At 43.2% G+C, this 21,645-nt stretch overlaps 3 protein-coding genes across 3 annotated transcripts; 1 reads left to right on the top strand and 2 right to left on the bottom strand.

Annotated features, from left to right (window-relative positions):
- The first annotated feature begins 1,359 nt into the window (after positions 1-1,359).
- Positions 1,360-5,506, top strand: LOC115826565 (kelch-like protein 36). The gene is made up of 5 exons (XM_030790444.1): positions 1,360-1,438; positions 1,899-1,982; positions 2,130-3,203; positions 4,083-4,240; positions 4,880-5,506. Exons 1-5 carry the CDS (start codon positions 1,421-1,423, stop codon positions 5,457-5,459), a joined length of 1,914 nt encoding a protein of 637 aa, XP_030646304.1. The 5' UTR covers positions 1,360-1,420; the 3' UTR covers positions 5,460-5,506.
- Positions 5,507-6,834: 1,328 nt separating this feature from the next.
- On the bottom strand, positions 6,835-12,472 carry LOC115826342 (aldose reductase-related protein 2-like). The gene is made up of 9 exons (XM_030790144.1): positions 12,383-12,472; positions 11,878-12,045; positions 11,613-11,729; positions 11,440-11,517; positions 11,118-11,234; positions 10,585-10,697; positions 10,244-10,324; positions 10,058-10,149; positions 6,835-6,851 (listed from the first exon to the last, which is right to left on the bottom strand). Exons 1-9 carry the CDS (start codon positions 12,470-12,472, stop codon positions 6,844-6,846), a joined length of 864 nt encoding a protein of 287 aa, XP_030646004.1. The 3' UTR covers positions 6,835-6,843.
- A 3,037-nt stretch (positions 12,473-15,509) lies between these two features.
- On the bottom strand, positions 15,510-21,330 carry LOC115826340 (aldo-keto reductase family 1 member B7). Its single transcript, XM_030790141.1, has 10 exons — positions 21,153-21,330; positions 20,807-20,974; positions 19,382-19,498; positions 19,111-19,188; positions 18,723-18,839; positions 17,568-17,680; positions 17,312-17,399; positions 17,128-17,211; positions 16,233-16,315; positions 15,510-15,825 (listed from the first exon to the last, which is right to left on the bottom strand). Exons 1-10 carry the CDS (start codon positions 21,240-21,242, stop codon positions 15,792-15,794), a joined length of 972 nt encoding a protein of 323 aa, XP_030646001.1. The 5' UTR covers positions 21,243-21,330; the 3' UTR covers positions 15,510-15,791.
- Positions 21,331-21,645: the final 315 nt, after the last annotated feature.

The following is a 21,645-nucleotide window of genomic DNA, read 5'->3' as shown; positions in this document are numbered from 1 at the left end:
ATTGAATGGGAAGGCGGTTAGGGTATTTTCACCACTCGATTCATTTCCTATTGCGAGTTTATGGGCGTTGGTGATGTTCGTCTGTCAGGTTGCCGTTCGACTCAACCAACGTCCCATAATGCAGGACTCACCTCCTCCTATTGGCCAACTGGGGGATTCAGCCAAATTATTGCTATCCGTTTCTATTGTGGAATATTTGACTGCGTTATTGTGCCATCTTGTGGGCTGTCAACACAGCATCTTTTTTGTGTGTGTGCGCGAGAACAATGGGGTGTTATACAATATATGGATTATGGAGAATAATTAACTCAAACTAAGCAGTGAATAACAATGGAGCATTCACGGAGTGAAATGCGTGCTTTAGATATATTTGAGGGTTATTAACACGACTGCAGCCGATTTAAGGGCGCAAATTAAAACACGGTCAACGGTCAAGGAAAACATTTATAGATGAGTGGATTGAACGAATGCATTCCGTCATTTACAAATACCCTATCCTATCTAAAACAGACTTACCTCAAGCTTGGGGCCAAGTGCGGACGGAAGTGGTTCCGTCATCTCTTGAAACGCTGTCATAATGCAGCAAGTAGGCCTAAATGGGCTCTACCTGCCAATGCCTCCCATTGTATAGTGCCTCAGATCTAACCGAAGCGTTTGTTGTGATTATCTAATTTGAAAGATACTTTGAGAGAAAATACAAGAGTGTTTAGAAAAAGAGATCCAGGCGCAAGTGAGGGGCCAGACGTTCTTTCATGGTCATTCTTATGTTTCCTTCCCCGTCAGAATGTCCACTTTCTTTCTCTAACACACGCTTTACGAATTCGTCTAATAAAAATAAGGTAGAGCTAATGTAAACCTGGTTAGACAGTAGTTAGCAGCCAACACCACGCCTGTAACCCCCCGGCATACGGAGTCAGAGAAAATCACCTTGTGTGAAGCTTAATACAGCATAATGCACTGAGTTAATTTAGCGTGTCAGTGCTGCGACAATTCAACTATGAGTGAATTCAGATAGTGTTGTTGTGGTGAACATATTTTCTTTGTCTACGTGGACAAGGCATTGGGCTTACTATGAAATGCATGTATGGTATGGTTGCGACTGCCAGCAAGACAGAAAAAAGAGCGCAACTCGCATTCTAGTTCTAATGTGGGATAAAAAAAAAAATAACACAGAGCCGTACATATTTTAATAAATTAGACTGCACTTGTGTGTTGCGCAAGGTGGCATAGAGGGTAGCACTGTTGCTTCACGGCAGGAGCAGTATCCGCCACTACTGATGGGGGCGGTAAAGCTACACATCGTGTACGTTCCAGTCCTTCAGACAAAGAAGAAGAACTATACTTCCTAGACAACATTTCGTTAACTCCATCGTTTGATTTTTCGTGCAAAGTTAAAACGGGAAACTGATGTTGACTTACAATGAAGAATGACAATGTGGTAAATGTTATCGATGTGTTTTGAAGACACGTTGTCCCTTCTGTCAGATAGCTGTACAATGCACACAGATAGGATGACTCACAATGGATGTCGATAGCTTGCTGCATAACTTAGATTCTTCAGTGTGCTTGGCTAAGTCAGCGAGAGCACACAATTTATTTGTCAGTTTAACGTCTGTACCATTGTTTTCCTGTCGCTTTACGTTTTTCTTGGCGCGTTCTTGGTGTCTGTATTCATGTCTCCTGGTCATTCTGTCATTGTCTCCTTTGCTATTAATCCAAAAGTTTTCTCACGGAAAATATCTTGTATTATTTCAGTTTAACATCATCCATTGCGTGTTAAACTAATTTCAGTTTCACTTCGGATCTAAATTAGTTCGTCCCCCTCTACTTCATACCCACCCACTTTTCCAGTGTAGTTTCAAGATGTTGAACAGCTTTTTGTGTTTTCACGTTATCAGTTAGTGATACAGGGAGATGACGCAATGGATGGTGGGAGACCAGCACGTGTTTCTCGTCCCCATAGAATAAGCGAATCTTCCAAGGTATGCCAGGACCCGCCTTTTCCCCCCGTTTTTTTCCCTTCTATTTGAATACACAAAAAGTATATCCTTTATTACCTCTCACTTACTCAGCCTCATCTCGTATGGAGTACATCTACGATTCAGGTCAATCTGCTGCTCTTGTCACAGGTGTATCGCTGGTCTGACCAGGCCAGCTGCCTTCTGCAGGGCTTGAATGAGCAGAGGCAGAGCGGTCAGCTTTGTGACGTGGTGTTGGTGGCTGATGACCAGCGGATTCCTGCACACCGAGCTCTACTGGCTGTGTCCAGTCCATACTTCCAGGCCATGTTCACGCTGGGCATGCGTGAGGAGCGGCAGTTTGAGGTGGAGCTTGTCGGGGTGTCGTACGTGGGCGTGAAAGCTGTAGTGGACTTCCTGTACAGCGGCGAGCTACCTCTGGATGGCGGGAATATCGATTACGTGCTGGAGACGGCTCACCTGCTTCAGGTGTGGAGGATCGTGGACTTCTGTTGTCAGTATTTGGAGAACGAAGTAAGCGAGGAGAACTACCTGTACCTCCAGGAACTGGCCTTGTTGTACAGTCTGGAAAGGTTGGATAGCTTCATCGACCGTTTCATCCTGGAGCGTTTTGCCACGCTGTCTTTCACGCCCGAGTTTTTGAGGGACATGCGTCTGAGTAAGCTGAACGCTTACCTGGCGGACGAACAGGTGCAGCATGACAACGAACAGGCCCTGCTCCAGGCCACGCTCCAGTGGCTGAGCCAACGGTCCGAACGCGCTGCGTTCGCCCACCAGCTCCTCTCGCACATCCGTTTCCCCCTCATCCCGCCGGCTGACGTCCTGGAGCGGGTGCTGCCCGCCCTGCGCTCTCTGCTGCCCCCGGAGGCCGGATGCGAGGCTCTCGTCGAAGAGGCAGTGGGTTACCACGCCCACGTCAGCGCTCAGCCCTTGCTACAGACGCGGCGATCTGGGCTCCGGGGGGGCGTGGAGCGCCTCCTGCTGGTCGGAGGAGAAGTGTCAGAGCGCGGAGAGGAGCTTAGCGCGGAGGTGTGCTGGTTAGATGAGGAGACAGGAGCGTGGGTGGTAGAGACTCAGCTCCCAGCACAGAGGAGCCACCACTGTGTAGCGGTGCTGGGGGGTTTCATCTTCACGGCCGGGGGCAGCTCATCACGGGACAATGGTGGGGATGCTGCCAGTAACCTGCTGTATCGTTATGACCCCCGCAACAACCTGTGGGTTAAGGTAAATTACACGCTACACCACCTGCATTCACACAAGTCATTAGCCTATACAATAACATAACTGAAAAGATATATGTGCTATACCTCAACTAGAAATCAAATGAGTCATGCAGCTTAAACGTTTTATGGATGGTCAGCCTGTCAGAAATAATTATACCCCTTTATAAGATTATTACGTTTAACCCAATTAAAGCTCATATTATACCCTGCTGTATGCTGTCCAGCTGGTCACTTCATTTTACTTTCAAAAAATAAACTAATGAGATATAAGCCTAAATGCAACACAAACTCATTACCTATTTGTATACATGAAAATATACTCTTGTTTTTTCAGGCTAATGCTGAAATGCAAAATGCTTAATATCAATATGGTCATTGATTTGAAAAATCTTCAAACCCTAATGACTGCAGAGTTCTGCCCCCTCACTGAGTGACAGAAATATGAGAATGTTCAGAGATGTCTGTAGTCCTGCGGTTCCTGTGAGACAGTGCAGAGATATCTGTAGTCCAACGGTTCCTGTGAGAATGTGCAGAGATATCTGTGGCCCAACGGTTCCTGTGAGAGTACGCAGAAATATCTGTAATCCAGTGGTTCCTGCAAGAATGTGCAGAGATATCTATTGTCCAGTGGTTCCTGTGAGACAGTGCAGAGATATCTGTAGTCCAGCGGTTCCCGTGACAATGTGCAGAGATATCTGTGGTCCAACGGTTCCTGTGAGAGTGTGCAGAGATATCTGTAATCCAGTGGTTCCTGCAAGAATGTGCAGAGATATCTGTAGTCCAACAGTTCCTGTGAGACAGTGCAGAGTTATCTGTGGTCCACTGGTTCCTGTGAGAATGTGCAGAGATATCTGTAGTCCAGCGGTTCCTGTGTTGACAGGGTGCCCCAATGAACCAGCGGCGTGTTGATTTTTACCTGGGGGCGATTGGCCAGTGTCTGGTTGCTGTGGGGGGGCGTAACGATAGTGGGGCGCTGTCGTCTGTGGAGATGTATCATCCCTCGGAGGACTACTGGACATATGTGGCGGGACTACCCAGGTCAGTCTTTTATTCGCTTTCTTTCCCAGTTCGTTTATTTTTAAATTTCGATTTTTTTTTTCTGGACTGTCACTGCTGGGTACCCTCAACTCAGGACATACTGACTGCTGTCTAGGTCTAACATAACTGATTTAGCTATTAACAACTTGTTAACTGGTTGACGAGTTGAATTACAACAGAGACTAAATTGCAGTTATGGTTTTTAACAGGTTAGGTCTCTGGAAGTCTTACTAAAGGTTTTATCTTCAGATATTGGACTTGTGGCACATCTGTAAAGCTGTTTGGCATTCTGTATATTAACCTTTCCTCATAACTGTGTCTACTTAATCTGCACATGTACTGTGAATTCTGTGTGGATATCTATGACATTTCTTTCATATTACATGTGCAGAAATTACACGTGTTTAAATAATGATGATAATAATAATAATAATAATAATAATAATAATAATAATAATAATAATTAAAGAAATGTAATACTGAGTCCCTTTGCAGTAGCTGCAATGTACTACTGTAGCCAGTTTTTAAATGCAGAGATATTTACTATACCTGAAGAAGACCATAGAGTTTCATAAAGGCAGTGTGGTTGCGTTCTTTACTACAGGTTCATCTTAATTTCCTGTCTTTCCTGCTCTGTAGATTTACTTATGGCCATGCTGGGACTGTACACAAAGAGGTGATCTACATTTCGGGAGGACACGATTACCAGATTGGGCCGTACCGCCGTGATGTTCTGAGTTACGACCCGAAGTACGGTGACACATGGATGGAGTGCCAAGCCATGACCCTGGCACGAGGTTGGCACTGCATGGCATCACTCCAGGACCGAATCTATGCCATTGGAGGGAGTGACGACCATGAGGAGAGCATGGAGCGCTTTGACATCCTGAGTGTGGAGGCTTTTAACCCCCAAACTAGCCAGTGGACCACTATCGCCCCCCTCTTACAGCCAAACAGCGAAGCCGGCGTGGGGGTGTGGGGGGATAAAATTTATGTTTTGGGCGGGTACAGCTGGGAAAACATGAGTTTCTCTCGGGGAACGCAGGTGTTTGACCCTCAGAAGGGACAATGGGGGCGTGGACCAGATTTACCCAAACACATTGCGGGGGCCTCGGTCTGCGTTTGCCCGGTCCGACCGAAACCCAGCGACTCGGAGAGAAAGAGAACCGGACACAAGGGCAGTGAGAAGCAGTACTCAACTCAAAGTCAAGACAGGTGACCATAAAAGAATACCTGAAGAGTACATGAATTGGCGTTCTTGGAAACTGAAACTCAAAATAACAGCAATGGCTTGGGCTACAATCTGATTTCTGATCAGATACAACTGGCAGAAGATGCCTGATTGGACACTGTAGTGTAGAGATGTTTCTTAACCTAACAGCTGATGGTGTGCCTGTTGATTTTAAAATCCTCTCTGAAAGTGTGCCTTGGATTATCAGACAAAAAAATGAAGAAAAACATCAATGTATCACATATAGAGATTAAGTCTACTGCTGCCTCTTCTCTATTTTGTCGTTACAAGAGTTACAAGTGAAACTGGAGGACCCAGTGAAATTATCAACCTGTTTTACTTGGTATTGCAATTAAGACATTCTTATGATGTGTTTCCTTGTGATATGTAAGGGATAATGTACAGAGAGCCAGTCATTATCGCGAAATAAAGCTGTACAGGGTGACGCAAAACAGAGGGGTCTTGCATCACCCTGCAGGAGTTTATTTTACTATAGTGACCGGCTCACTGTACATTATCCTACTTATTACACGACTACTTACTAAAGAAATAAATCACTTCACACAAAACATTGATTTAAAAATGATTTTATTGATTTAAAAATGATTTTATTGCTTCTGTTAAAACAAATAGTTCCATAGCAATGGTCTGTTATACATAGCAGCAGTCTGCCATACAGAAATATCAGACCGTAGAATGCTGTACTTGACCAATCAGAATCAAGTATTCAGCAAAGCCGTGTAATAAAATGGTTTAGTGCACGGGCATCAGTGAAGGTACAGTATGTGAACAAACCATTATATAAGAAAGCTGAATTTATTGGATTGTTTCACCAGACAAAATGTAGCATATCTCCGACTGACAAAAACAACAGTAATGGTGATTTTTGATGAGGGGGACAGCAGGTGTCTTGTGTCAAAACCGTCCTGTTCTCTTTGTCTCTCACTTGTAGGGGAAGAATGGGTGAGACTCAATCCTGTAATGTTTAAAAACAGTGTCATCAAATAGCACACCATTTAACAGGAATAATGACAAATGTTAGATTACCCAGCAACACCATTACTTTCTAAGAATAACAGCAGTTAAAAGCATTTGTGTCGTGAGACTTTTGGTTTGACAAGGTTGGTCAGGGTATTTAACTAGATGCTTCAGTCTAGAAATACTGGTTTCATTACCCATTACTGTCTAATGAACAAGTAAACAAGTAAGTAAATTAAAAAAAAACACACACACGCTATGGCAGTGAGATGAGGGGGAGAAGCTGCTGATGTCCAATCAGTGAGAAGCGGACACTTACCCTTCTACAAAGCAAGCCCTCCATCCTTTGTTCAGAGACCTCAGCTTCTTCATGTCCTCCTCAGTCAGAGAGAAATCAAAGATCTGCACACATGTTAAACATCAGTTTTAACATATAAGCAAATCATGGACAATCACACAGAGAAGAGGAATTATCAGTTAAATAAACAATAACTAATCAAACTCATTACTCAAACTCATAAATTGGTTTGTGTTTCCTGGGTAAGTGTCTGAAGTGATGTCGGGCACAACAGAGCGTGACAATTTATTTTCCGAGCTGAAGAGCACAGAAAAATCAACCAAGTAAATGCAGATCAGTTTCAGACAAATCCATCCATCCATTTTCTGCCGCTTATCCGGGACCGGGCCACGGTGGCAGCAGGCTGAGGAGTGTAGCCCAGACATCCCTTTCCCCGGCTACATCCACCAGCTCCTCCTGGGGGATCCCTAGGCATTCCTAGGCCAGCTGAGATATATAATTCTCCCAACGTGACCTGGGTCTGCCCCGGGGTCTCCTCCCAGTTGGTCGTGCCTAGATCACCTCCACAGGGACGCATCCTGACTAGGTCCCCGTACCACCTCAACTGGCTCCTTTCAATGCGGAGGAGCAGCGGCTCTACTCCCGAGCTCCTCCCGGGTGTCTGAGCTCCTCACCCTATCCCTAAGGGTGCCCACAGCCACCCTGCGGAGGAAGCTCATTTCCGCCGCTTGTATCCACGATCTCATTCTTTCTATCACTACCCAGAACTCGTGACCATAGCTGAGGGTTGGAACAAAGATCGACTGGTAAATTGAGAGCCTTGCCTTCTGACTCAACTCCTTCTTCACCACGACGGTCCGGTACAACGACCGCGTGACTCCCGCTGCCGTCCTGATCCGCCTGTCGATCTCCCGCTCCATTTTGCCCTCACTCGTGAACAAGACCCCAAGATACTTGAGCTCCTCTACTTGAGGCAGTCCCAACTCGAAGGGGGGCAAGCCACCTTTTTCCGGCATAGGAGCATGGCCTCGGACTTGGAATTGCTGATTCTCATCCCGTCCGCTTCACACTCGGATGCAATCCTGAGGCTGCCGTACTGGAAACTCTCCTCACCCCAACTGCGCCTTGAAATCCTGTCCATGAAAATCAAGAACAAGATTGGAGACAAGGTACAGCCCTGACGGAGTCCAAAATTCACTGGGAACGAGTTTGATTTCTTGCTGGGGATACGGACACAGCTCTCACTACGGTTATACAGGGACCAAATGGCTCGCAGCAGCGAACCTGGCACCCCACACTCCCGCAGTACCCCCCTCAGGACACCCCAGGGAGCACGATCGTAAGCCTTCTCCACATCCAAAAATCACATGTAGACTGGATTAGCAAACTCCCATGATCCCTCCAGTATCTGTGCAAGGGTGAACAGCTGATCCGCTGTTCTACGTCCAGGACAGAATCCACATTGTTCCTCTTGGATCCGAGGTTCGACAATCGGCTGCAGTCTCCTTTCCAGTACCCTGCTTTAGGCTTTCCCAGGGACGCGGAGCAGCGTGATGCCCCAAAAATTGGAGCACACTCTCCGGTCCCCCTTTTAAGAATTGGGGACCACCACCCCCATCTGCCACTCCACAGGCACTGTCCCTGAATCCCATGCAACATTGAAGACGCGTGTCAGTCATGACAGCCCAACAACATCCAAAGCCTTCAGTGTTTCAGGGCGGATCTCATCCACTCCTGGTGCCTTGCCACTGCAGAGTTTCCTAACTGCCTCAGTGACCTCTGCCAGGGAGATGGGTGATGACCCTCCTGAATCCTCTTCTGTGGAGGGCTTGTCTGTTGGGTTTAGGAGCTCCCCAGAGTGTTCCTTCCATTGTCCGACCACATCCTCAGTTGAGGTCAGAACCTCCCCGTCCCTGCTGAGAACAGCCTGGACAAGGCCCTGCCTGCCCCTCCTGGGTCACCTGATGGTTTGCCAGAACCTCTTTGAGGCCAACTGAAAGTCCTTTTCCATGGCCTCCCCAAACTCCTCCCATACCTGAGTTTTTGCTTCCATGCCCACCGTCGCTGCAGCCCTTTTTCACTGCCGGTACCTCTCAGCCAATTCTGGAGTCCCCTGTGCTAGCCAAGCCGGGAAAGCCTCCTTCTTCAGCCTGACAGCTTCCCTCACCAGTGGTGTCCACCACCGGGTCTCTGGGTTGTCGCCACGACAGGCACCGATGACCGTCTGACCACAGCTCAAAGCTGCCGCTTCAACAATGGAGGCTCCTAACAGGGTCCATTCAGATTCCATGTCCCCAACCTTCCTCGGGATCAGGGAGAAGCTCATGCGGAGGTGTGAGTTGAAGATATCCCAGACAGGGTCCTCAGCCAGCCGTTCCCAGTTCACCCTCACTATGCGCTTGGGTTTACCAGGTCTGTCTGGCAGCCTGCTCCGCCATCTAATACAACCGTACCACCAGGTGGTGATCAGTTGACAGCTTTGCCTCTCTCTTCACATGAGTGTCCAGGACATATAGCCACAGGTCTGATGAGACGACTACAAAATCGATCATCAACCGTTGGCCTAAGGAGCTCTGGTTACGAGTACATGAGCTGCCTTATCCTCGAACATGGTGTTTGTTATGGACAATCCATGGCTTGCACAGAAGTCCAACAACAAAGCACCACTCGGATTCAGATCTGGTAGGCCGTTCCTCCCAAGATGGTGTCTTCACTAGGACACTTTCCAGTGTCTCTAGGAAGGCTGGGTACTCTGAGCTGCCTTTCGGTGCATACGCCGTCACGACAGTCAGAGATTTCCCCCCTGCAACCCGAAGTCGCGGTGAGGCGACCCTTTTGTTCACCGGGACAAACTCCAACACAGCGGCGCTCAGTCGGGGGCTAACAAGTAACCCCACACCTGCCCGTTGCCTCTCACCCCAGCCAACTCTGGAGAAGGATAGAGTCCAGCCCCCATCCAGGAGTTTGGTTCCAGAGGGCTTTAAGAAATGCTTGGTCTGGCCCCTCACCTGGGACCTCTCTGCCTTGTGTTACCCTGCCAGGAGCACAGCTCCCAGGATCACAGGGGCTCACAAACCCACGGTAAGGTTGCGATTCCAGGAGGGGTGTTTCAGACAAACTCCCACTCAAATTAGAGCAGTCAGAGGTGGCTGAACAACTTTAAGTTCACTTCGGCTTGTTCACATTCATCTTTGTGTCCTGTAGTGTTTCTATCATTTAACCTGCCTTTCTGTGTACAAATGGTCCTGGTACATGTAGTTTTAAAGGCATAGACAACAGTGGTATTATTTATAGACCACACAACCATCACCTTTGAGTTCTCCACGATACGGCTGGGTGTGACACTCTTTGGGATCACTACAATGTCCTGTTGCACATGATACCTCAACAGAACCTGTAACAAACACACACATAGACACACTTAACATGAGCAGAGATGGAAAGTCAGACATTGTCTTTATTGTCACTGCTGTGAGACGGTCGTCTTACTTGGGAAGGAGTCCGGCCGTGTTTCTTGGCGATTTCGAGCACAACAGGTTCATCTAGAAGTTTCTCAGGGTCTGTGGCACCTCGGTGACTGTGGGGGGAAAGAGCGGGCATAATCAGACGGTTGGATGTTAAAATCTGATGTTTTACATAATTCGATAAGGGTGTGTTCATCCAGATCTGAGGTAATTCAACCTGAGGCACTTTATCATTAATCCTATATCAGAAAGGGCATTAACTCTGTGGAAGAAGACATATTCTGTAGCCTGTACACCTGATGTCGTGGAGTGAGGTAAATGATATGGAGATGATCACAAAATTTGGTTGAGAATCATCTCTGTCTGAACTCACAATTCTTTGGGTCTTCCAGGAGAGCCAAAGGGACTGTAGGCAGTGAGCACAATGTTCTTGGACTTGCAGTACTCAATCAGATCTGTCTGGACCAGGTAAGGGTGGAGTTCCACCTGATAGGAAAGACAGAGAGAGAGAGCGACAGAGCAGGTTCAGTTCTCCTAAGTTACAGATCTGAGATCAGTTTGTTAATTGGTTCATGGACCAGTGACAGAAGGACGGGAAAATCTAAGGTCAGTGTTATTCTATCTCCTTCGGGCAAATAAAGAGGTACGTTTATTACCCTCACAGGTTTCTTATTATCTCACATCAAATGATTAAACAATAGGTAAAGTCTTTCTATATCACATCATTGCTCTACAATATCAGTGTAAAGCCTTTAACAGTGGGCCATAGGCTGTGTTGATGTTATCTATGAATGTAAGCTTTGTAATCTCTTCTGTCTCAGAGGCAGATATGAAAAGTCAGAATGAGTCAGCAGGAGGTGGCATGACTTTGCTTAGCTGTATAATGAGTATGTGACGATGCAGAACCTGGTTGACTGCCGGTGGGACTTTGGCCACAGACAGGAGTCTCTCCAGTTGTTGGATGGAGAAGTTGGACACACCGATACTCTTCACTTTCCCTGAGGCCTTCAGAGCCTCCATCCCCTGTAACACACACAGCAGTCTATCAACAGAACCATTCACATGACGTTCCTACAACGTTCCCACAACGCTCAAACTAAGACTCGAAAATTTCTCTCAGTCTGTCTGTCAGTGCTTTGAATTGTTGAGTTCTTGCAATTCTGCTGTGGCTAACAGCAATAACATTTTATCATGAATGGAATGAACAGATTGTCAAAAGTTTCTTTACCTTCCACACATCCACGTAATCAATTTCATTGGTGAGTAACTTTCCATCTTTCATTGGGAAAAGATCATCTCCCACTTTCTGTTCACAAAGATAAGGAAAATGTTTTTTTTTTGTATAAAATCAGGATCATTAATTTAAATACTGTAAATGTGTAATGCATTTTGTTGTATTACCTGAAAACCCACAGGGAAGTGTATCAGATACAGGTCAATGTAGTCTAACTGAAGATCACTGAGAGATTTATTGAAGCATTTAGGGATGTCTTCAGGGGCAAAGTGAGTGGTCCACAGCTACACACAGAGAGATCATTCATCAGTTAAAAGGCAAAGAGCTAGAAAGGCCATTCGATGGGTCAAATACAGAATACTCATGTTAAAACCAAATGTGCAAATGTGACGTACTACTGGAAACATGATGTTGTAATTATAGGCATCTCACCTTGGTGACGACGAAGATATCCTCTCGTCGAATGACACCTTGCTGAATTTTGGCGTTAATGGCTTTTCCTACTTCAGTTTCACACCGGTAAGCAAACGCTGTATCAATGTGACGGTATCCAGCATCGATTGCTGCTTCCACTGCAGGCTTACAGGAACCTGATGAGCTCTTTTTTTCACAATACAAAATATAAACGTATTATTATCATATTAGACAGTGTAAGAGGTTTCATGTTATAATGAGGAATTCGTTCCAACACAGCATCAAATAGCCATAACCCAAAAAAAGTGACACAAAAACATCATGTTATTGAATTAAGTGTCATTTAATTCTTGTGCGTGATATTGCAAAATTAGCAGAATACTAGTTACTTTTTCGTTCATTTCAAAATACATTTATGCCTTAGAGAAAATGAGAGAGAGAGAGAGAGAGAGAGAGAGAGAGAAGGGAGATTGAATAAAAAGGAACTGAAAGCAAACAAAAGACAATAAAAGACAACACATACCTCTGCTCCCCATGTTCCCAGTCCCAGCAGTGGCATATATCTGCCATCATTCAGCTTCACTTTACTGGTCCGAGCGCTGTTTGAATCCATTTCTTCTGCGGTTTGTGAAAATGGAAATGAATGAATGAATGAATGAAGGATGAGCGTTTCTCCTTCTCTGTTGCTTACTCTTCGTGTTCACCTTTTATTTATAGGGAGTTTTTCATTTGTCATTTCAGGTTAATGACTGAACGTGTGAATAACACGTGTAAGTGTTTTGCGGGTGTGGACTTATCTGCATGCGCATGTGCAAACTCATGCTTTTGGATGTGTAGAATGTAACTATAGGTCTGTCACAAAATGATTATAAATTGATTTCATTGTGCTCCATGTGCCTGTCACCTTTTCCTTATTACACAAATGTGCAAATTCATGCTTCATCAGCCCGTTTATTAGGGGTGAAACAGCATGTGAATCCATTCTTCATGAGCTAGTTTATTTTAGAGACATAGAATATGAGAGACATGAAGTGACAAGCATTGCATGTTAAGATATGAAGCGAATAAATATGAAATAAACAGTGAACTGTAGTATAATTTGAGAGCAAGACAGAAAGATAGAGAGAGAGAGAGAGAGAGAGAGAGAGAGAGAGAGAGAGAGAGAGAGAGAAACGTGATGCACATGAAATAGACACATAAAAATGCATTGCATATTATGATATGCTATGAGAGAAAACAGCTCAACTACGATATAAACAGTGAACTGTAGTGACATATCTATGATGGAACTCAACTACGATATAAACAGTGAACTGTTGTGACATATCTATGATGGAACTCAACTACGATATAAACAGTGAACTGTTGTGACATATCTGTGATGGAACTCAACTTTGGTATAAACAGTGAACTGTTGTGAAATCTATAATGGAGAGTCTATGTTACTCATTATAGAGTAAACTGTGTTAAGTGCAATCTTGACATCAGAAATGTAAGCCCAGCATACACATGACACCCTAATAATCTTCTGCAACCAGAGTGTTATGTATAATTTAAAAAATGTATTAGTGTGTGAAAATGAAAGTTTGTCTTTATCTTCAGTTGTTCAGGTCTGATTCCTTTGGTTTGGAGAGAAAAACTAAAGGGATTTACTATAGTTCTATAGTAGACTATATATACTATAGATCTGCTATCTGCTATAGGAATCTACTATAACTAGGACGTACTAGTATTTTCTCAGTGAGTATGTGTTGAGCATGTGTTGAGTATGTATGAGTATGTGTTGAGTGTGAATGATTATGCACTGCGAGAATGTGTGGAGTTTGTATGAGTATGTGCAGAATATGTGTTGAACATGTGATTAAAATGACAGATGTTGAAAAAACAGGTACGGGCAGGAGCTCTACAGTGTTGGGGTGTTATTGCTGCAGAATAGTGTCTGCTGTGCAAATAATTTCTTTTGTTTTTTACCCTTTTCAATTTCTGTTTCACAGAACATCACAAACAAATATGCATCCACAACGGCAAAATATGACAAATCACACAGGTCCTCCTTTTCAGCCTGATAAATGGTCACGCCCTGAAAGGGCGTAACACAATCTGGCCACTAGAGGGAGAACCTGAGCAAGAATTTGTCAGAAGCTCTTCCATGTTGTGGCGCTATTTATAACCCAACGATAAGTTTATTGTACTCACCTGCTGCTCCTTATTAATGTTATTTAAACCCTGTGTTCTCCTTTAGTCTGTGCTCAGTCTTGGAGTTTGTTAGAGAGGTCTCCTGCCCACTAGTTAATGGTTGTATTCTCTGCTTCGCTTTCTCATGCACCTTGTTCACTGAGCATCTGGTGTCTTCAATATCTTTGTAATTCTTGGTTTTCCTCTACAACTCTCCTCAAAAAGTGCTTATTTTGCACCCAGTGAAGTCCACTTCGTCTTAGCTCCTGTCCACTGAATAATCATAGGTGTGCACTGCCATTGAGTTCAACTTAACAGGCTCCCACAGAGAAAAATAATACACCTGTTTGGTGCTCAGGTCCAGTGAAGTGACATAAATATTATTCATCTTCACCTTAAGCAAACATATGCCTTATGTGAGTTTACCTTGTGTCCCTGTGGAACTCGAAAGGATTTGAGAAATGATTTATGTTTATTTCACCATTTAGGCAGGTACCACAAAATTATGGCACTATGCCTTTGATACAGTCGCAATAGCCTTCGCTAAATGGGAACAGCCATGCTACAGATTTTTCCCAATTTCCCAAAGCCATTTTACATGCAGTCATTTTCCAACAGTGGGATCAGAACTACTGTATATCGCTCTCTATCTTTCACACGCTCTTCTGATTTTAATTCACAGACTTGCTCTCATAGCATTTAAGTATTTTAAGTATTCTAATATCATTCTCTAACAGTGACGATTTCATTTCAGCATGTAATGTAGGTGGTTTTACAGAGCTATCATTTTTAATATCATGGTTACACTTTACAGCATGAATTTTCTTTGTTCTTGTTACTTAAAGCCATTCACAGACACATTAGCAAATGTCAAGCTCTGTCTTTTTATTGTACCTTAGACAGAGCAGGACAATGTGAGTATGTAATGCACTGATTTCCATTATATCGCTGTTTACGTGTTAAATTCATTTTTACTTTCATAACCAATATGAACAAATGCCTTAGTTGATTTGAACACATCCTTGCTCATATGGTTGTCTGATGTACCTGCTATAAAGTGGTAGCCGTAGATCATTCATGGGTGCTTTAATAAGTTCTCCAACATCAAAAACCTGCAGTTTTATAACATGTCCTCTAGGTGGTGAGTTCCTACCATATGTTCTAGTTTGTGTGGTGTAATTATTCATCTTAACATCCTTAGATGATAAGAGGGTTTAGTGTGGAGAGCACTGCTGTGGGTGTGAAGACCAGTATTGCCCAAACACTTGAGCATGAGCGGAGAAAAGCCCAACAGCTCAGAGAGGACAGAAGAATACAGAGGTTCTGAGAGCCAAATGCCAACTCAAGGACAACACAATTGACACCAGAGAAGTACAAGAAGAATTTGTGCTTTTAGAATCTGACCTCAGGGAAAAAGCTGTGGTTTTTCTAGTGTAAGGTTTGAACTGCACAGCAGGATTGAATCACAGTCAAAATGATTTTGAGAAGATTTTTATTCAAAACTTGATATCTGGGCCTAACATTGTTTCAGATCCATGTTCAAACTCTTAATCGTAGAGTAAATGTTTAGCATTAAGGCATTAGTAGATATGTGCAAACAATCCGGTTATTATGTACAAAAAGTAACATTTATCTGTCACATATGTAATTTCTTGACTAGGCTAAAACCATCATGTCTTTATTAAATATAGTCAACAGTGGTGATGATTCTTCACAGCAACTGTTCTATGTGAGAGCCATCCTGTTCACCTCCTCTTTCACTTGTAGGGGTAGAATGGGTGAGACTCAATCCTGTAATGTTAAAAAGAAAAAAATGTGTTAAAACTGCATGCATATTCATATCATTTTATCAATCTCAGTACATTTTTTTAATCATATGTTTTTCCAAAATATCTGCAGGTCCTTTGTGAAGTAGTGATTAGGATTCAAAGACTGGCCAGTACACCATTACATTGACTGCAGTCACAACTACTAAAATGAATGATGACTCAAGACTTTTGGTAGGATAGTGTAAAACATGGGTGACAAACTCAGACCCTTAAATTTAAAAAGTCTACTGATTTCTTTGTCTCACGATATCTATCGATCTCTGATTAGGAGCAAGCAGAAATCAGGAGGACCATCAGCACTGAGGGCTGGGTGTGAGTTGCTCACACGTGAGTGTTGTGTGAAGAGGGAAGTCAAGATTAAGGTCTTACCCTTTTTCGTCGCAGGATCTCCAGCCACGGTCCAGAGACTTCAGCCTCTTCATGTCCTCTCCAGACAGAGAGAAATCAAAGATCTGCAAACAAAGCAAATATTAAAGTCAGTGTTAACAGGTTAGCATAGCACAGGCAATCCATAAAGATATAATAATCTTTACAAGTTAAAAGAATGATAACCAGCATAATTCAACTGGCTTGAGTTTCCTGGGGAACGATGTCTAATCAACCAAGCGACTGCCGATTTGAGACAAACTTCAGTTTGAATGAGAGCAGTCAGAGATGGTCTTTTTACATTTACAATAAGTCAGTCCATTTTTGTCTTTGTGTCCTGTATTGTAAACTGGTCCTACATTTCTGAGTACTAAAGTTCACGGTACAGTGATAGATGCAGCAAACACTGCATGGATATTCATATCTATCTATCTATCTATCTATCTATCTATCTATCTATCTATCTATCTATCTATCTATCTATCTATCTGTTTATTCATTATTGTGAAGATGACGGTTTTGGACATTTTGCTGGCTTAAAGTCTTTGTCTAAAAAACAATGTGTTGTGAATGTTTTTCACTTCCTGGAGCAGTATGCTCTTCGTTAAGCCAATCTGAGCTGAACAATATCTGATTGAATGAAACTGACAACAGGGACAGGGACAACAGTCTCAGTTTAAAACTGAGAGTAGGATCAAAGTAGCCTGTAATTTTAAAATCTTTGTTCTTGTGTCTTACTGTTTGGTCATGTTAACTTCATTCAACATGGCATACCTTGGACTCTGATTTAGATATGTGAAAATGTCAAAATGTTTACAGTACAATGAATAGCTCAAAAGATCAAAATGTAGAAAGACTTTCTGGACCAAGAGACATTCATAGAGTACACAGTCATCACCTTTGAGTTCTCCACGATACGGCTGGGTGTGACACTCTTTGGGATCACTACAATGTCCTGTTGCACATGATACCTCAACAGAACCTGTAATAAACACACACATACACACATTTAGGATGAGATAGAAAGAGATGAAAAGACAGGCATTCTTTTTATTGTCACTGCTGTGAGACGGTCGTCTTACTTGGGAAGGAGGCCGACGGTGTTTCTTGGCAATTTCGAGCACAACAGGATCCTCTAACAGTTTCTCAGGGTCTTTTTCTCCTTGGTGACTATTTGGGGAAGAGGAGTTGCAGAGAACTTTTTCAGAAATTCAATAGTTCACTTTGATTTTTCCATAGAATGGTACATTTCACTTGCAGGCAGTGACTGCATGATAAACTGTTGTAAAAAATAATGTGGTTTCACACTGATATCAAGTGAATGGAAAATCATCTCACAATTCTTTGGGTCTTCCAGGAGAGCCAAAGGGGCTGTAGGCAGTGAGCACAATGTTCTTGGACTTGCAGTACTCAATCAGATCTGCCTGGACCAGGTATGGGTGGAGTTCCACCTGATAGAAGATTGGGAGAAAGTGACAGAGCAGGTTCAGTTCTCCTAAGGTACAGATCTGAGATCAGTTTATTTATTTGTTCATGGATCAAGGACAGAGGGAGGGAAACTGTCTCCAAGGTCAGTATTTTTCACTTTCCTCTGGGCAAATAAAGAGGCAGGTTTATTACCCCTGCAGCCACCGACTTTCTGCATATCCAGTCACCTGATTGACACTCATGTGATTAAGCATATTTCTTGATACTCAGAGAAAACAAATTGAGGTGCCAGATTTGGTTCCCAAGATTTGGTTTGTGTCAGACTGATTCATCACCTTAATCCCTCCCTTATCAAGGTAAAGAAACAATACTCTTCAGTGTTCTTTGTTTTATTTGCATAAAAATGTATGCAACAGGTAAGATCTAATCTAGTAGGTGAGTAAGAGACAGTGACAGAGCTGGTTTAGTTCTCCTTAGGTTAAGATCTGTGATCAGTTTGTTTAATTTGCTCGCAGAGTTAAGATAGCGGGAAGAGAAATTCTTTGTAAGGTCAGTGTTTTTCCCCTGACTTTGTACAAATAGAGAAGAAAACCTTTTGCCAACTGAGCAGCCCCATTTTTAGCATTACCTTGCAGACTCAAACGGTTTTCTTTACTCTCCGAATAGAACTAACTGAAACAGTGGCGCTGGAGTTGAGTCTGTGTCAGAATTAGTCGACTTAATCTGCCCCACAAACTTAATCCACCTTATATCAAGGTAGCCAAATAAGTAGGACGCTGTTCTCTGCTCCATATGTATAAAGTGGCAAAATAATGTGAGGTAAGGAAAGGATAATAAGAGGATATTATCTTTTCTCTGTTACTCAGTTGCAATATAACATTAACATATTACCTCACATAGTCAGACATATGCTGCCGCTCTGAGTTTTTAAGTATCGTATTTCATGTTATATAAGTATAAGATCCTCGGTCACCTAAGGAGGTGAAAAGTCACAACAGTCAGAATGAGTCAGCATAATTTGCCATCATTTGTTTAGATTTGCACTATGGTAATGCTGTGCAGAACCTGGTTGACTGCTGGTGGGACCTTGGCCACAGACAGGAGTCTCTCCAGTTGTTGGACGTTGAAGTTGGACACACCGATACTCTTCACTTTCCCTGAGGCCTTCAGAGCCTCCATCCCCTGTAACACACACAGGACTCTATTAACAGAACCGTTCACGTGACGTTCCCACAATGTTCCCACAAGGTTCCCTGGACGTTCAAACTAAGACTATAATATTTCTCTCAGTTTGTCACAATGGTTTAAACAAGTTTAAACAGTGGAGTTCATGCAAGTTCATTGATTATCAGCTCACGTTCAAACACAGTTGCCCAGATCAATATTGGTACAGAACCTCAAACACTACAGTTGGAACGAAATGGAATTATTGAAGAATCAAACATTTCTTTACCTTCCACACATCCACATAATCAATTTCATTAGTGAGTAATTTTCCGTCTTTCATTGGGAAGAGTTCATCTCCTACTTTCTGTTCACAAAGGTAAAAAAAATAATGGAATTCAAGAAATTTTCATGTGAAATCAGTGATGTGAAAATGTGCATACACTAAAAGAATGGTTTTATGTCCTTGATATTCACATTCAGATAAGAATAAGATTAAAAATGCCACCTTCAGAGAAGGTGGTGTACTGTAAATGAGTGTGTGTGTGTGTGTGTATTACCTGAAAACCCACTGGGAAATGTATCAGATACAGGTCAATGTAGTCTAAGTGAAGATCACTGAGAGATTTATTGAAGCATTTAGGGATGTCCTCAGGGGCAAAGTGAGTCGAATCCAGCTACATAAATAGAACATTCATTAATCCAGTGCTCATGCAGAAAGTAAAATGGCCACACATTTGATAAGCAAAGCCATTATAAAGGATACTCATCGAACACAGTCTCTATGAAAGCTATTCACTGGATAAACATAGTCAGTGCATGGCTCGACAGACTTACAGACGAAAATTCTCTAGAAAAATATACGACAAGGGATGTGTATTTAACATATGCTTGATAACACTTTGGAACCACTATAGCTAAACATTCCATGGGCAGTTAGTTAAGCACACAAATCTAGCACAACTAGAACTGAGTGGGACACCCCCCTCTTCAGAACACACTGGATTATTTGACATGAAACAACAAGGCGACAGATTCTTTTCCTAGAAGTTTGATGCGACAATTAAGGTAAATCCTTGATATGCCCATTTCAACATTCAGTTGAACAATAAGCAGATGCCACAGTGCATGCCTGCCTGCTTTATATAACATGCATCAGGAGGCGACAGTTTGGAAGTGTGTCAGTACATCTACCAGGATTGGGGAATCTGGCCGCCCTGCTGGCCATCCTGTGTATTGTCGAGTTGTGCTTTTGTTTGTTTTGGTTTTGCCATGTGCTTCTGTTTTGTCCCTGTGTACTCCTGTCCCCGCCCCCCACCTGATCCGTATTATTACCTGGTTTGTCTCCTCCAATAGTCTGTCTCTGGTGTTTATTGTTCTGTGCATTTAAGTCCTGTGTTTGTACCTGTTCCTTGCCAGATTGTGACTGTTTTCTGTCCCTGCCTGTGTGAGTTTTGCCTCCTGTGATTTGTACGTTTTACCGTGTTTACCTGGACCTGTTTCTGCTTAATGTTTTGGACTTGGTTGCCCTGTGGATCTCTGGCTTTGACCTTGTTGGTACCCTGTTTCTGACCAATCTTTTGCCTAACGTCTTGGAATTGTTTGCTCTCTGGACTTCTGGATTTGACCTTGGACTGGACACTGTTTGAGATTGTCTTCTGATTTTTGTTTTTGAATAAATCTTATTTTACCCAGTGGGTCTGCGATTGGGTCTCGGTCTGTCAAATCCTCACAGAAGTGCATCAACATTTTTGGGGGTTGTATACCTAATAAATTGGCCACTGAGTGTACATGCTGAGCCGTAGCTGCACACAGGGACCATTTATCAGTTAAAAGACAGGGAAGCGAAAGAAGCCATCCACTGGGTGTGCTGAATACTCATGCTGAAATCAAATATAGAAATCTGTCACATATAGACTCTACATGGGACATACTGGTGGTGACATGTTACCGGCAATATGCTGTTGTTTATGACCCCATCTCACCTTGGTGACGACAAATATATCCTCGCGTCGAATGACGCCTTGTTGAATTTTGCCGTTAATGGCTTTTCCTACTTCGTGTTCGTTGCGATAAGAGTATGCTGTATCGATGTGACGGTATCCGGCATCAACTGCTGCTTCAACTGCTGCTTTACATGATCCTGAGGAGCACTGTTCATTATAAACAAAATCTACATAATTACAAAATAGAACGGTTATAAAAACGATTGTAATAACACACAAATCCACTTCAATATCTAACTTGAAACAGCTGAACTGAGATCAGTGGACTGTTTGGAATGAGAGCATATATCAAAAAGGAGAAAAGACAATAAAAGACAACACACACCTCTGCTAGCCATGTTCCCAGTCCCAGCAGTGGCATATATCTGCCATCATTCAGCTTCACTTTACTAGTCTGAGCACTGTTTGAATCCATTATTTCTGTAGTTTTAGACAAAACAGAAACGAATGAGAGAGAGCGTTGACTCTCTGCCTTTCCCTCTCACTCTCACTAAGCCTTCCCCTTTCACATTGTGTTTACTGTCGATGTTCACGCTGCCTATCAGGTTACTGATTGAACTTCGATCTGTGTGTATGCATGCGTGGGTGTGTGTGTGTAGCAGATCAATGTATCATTCCACTTGTTTATTTCTTTAAGCCTGAGACCCCGCCCCTCGTGCCCATGCAGACTTCGGAAGTAGAACTCCGCCCCTTCTTCCCAGTCTTTTAACCGATATCACAGGGTGTTTTCGTGTGGTCTCAATGTTGCTGCTGTGCGAACGTCCTGAAAATGTTTTAATTATTGTCAGGGGAAACTATGGATAAACATCAGTGATCAC

This window comes from Chanos chanos, chromosome 13 (assembly GCF_902362185.1).
Source record: "Chanos chanos chromosome 13, fChaCha1.1, whole genome shotgun sequence".
NCBI classification, from domain to species: domain Eukaryota; kingdom Metazoa; phylum Chordata; class Actinopteri; order Gonorynchiformes; family Chanidae; genus Chanos; species Chanos chanos.
Note: the sequence above shows the minus strand (reverse complement) of the source record. Positions and strands in the feature narration are given on the sequence as shown.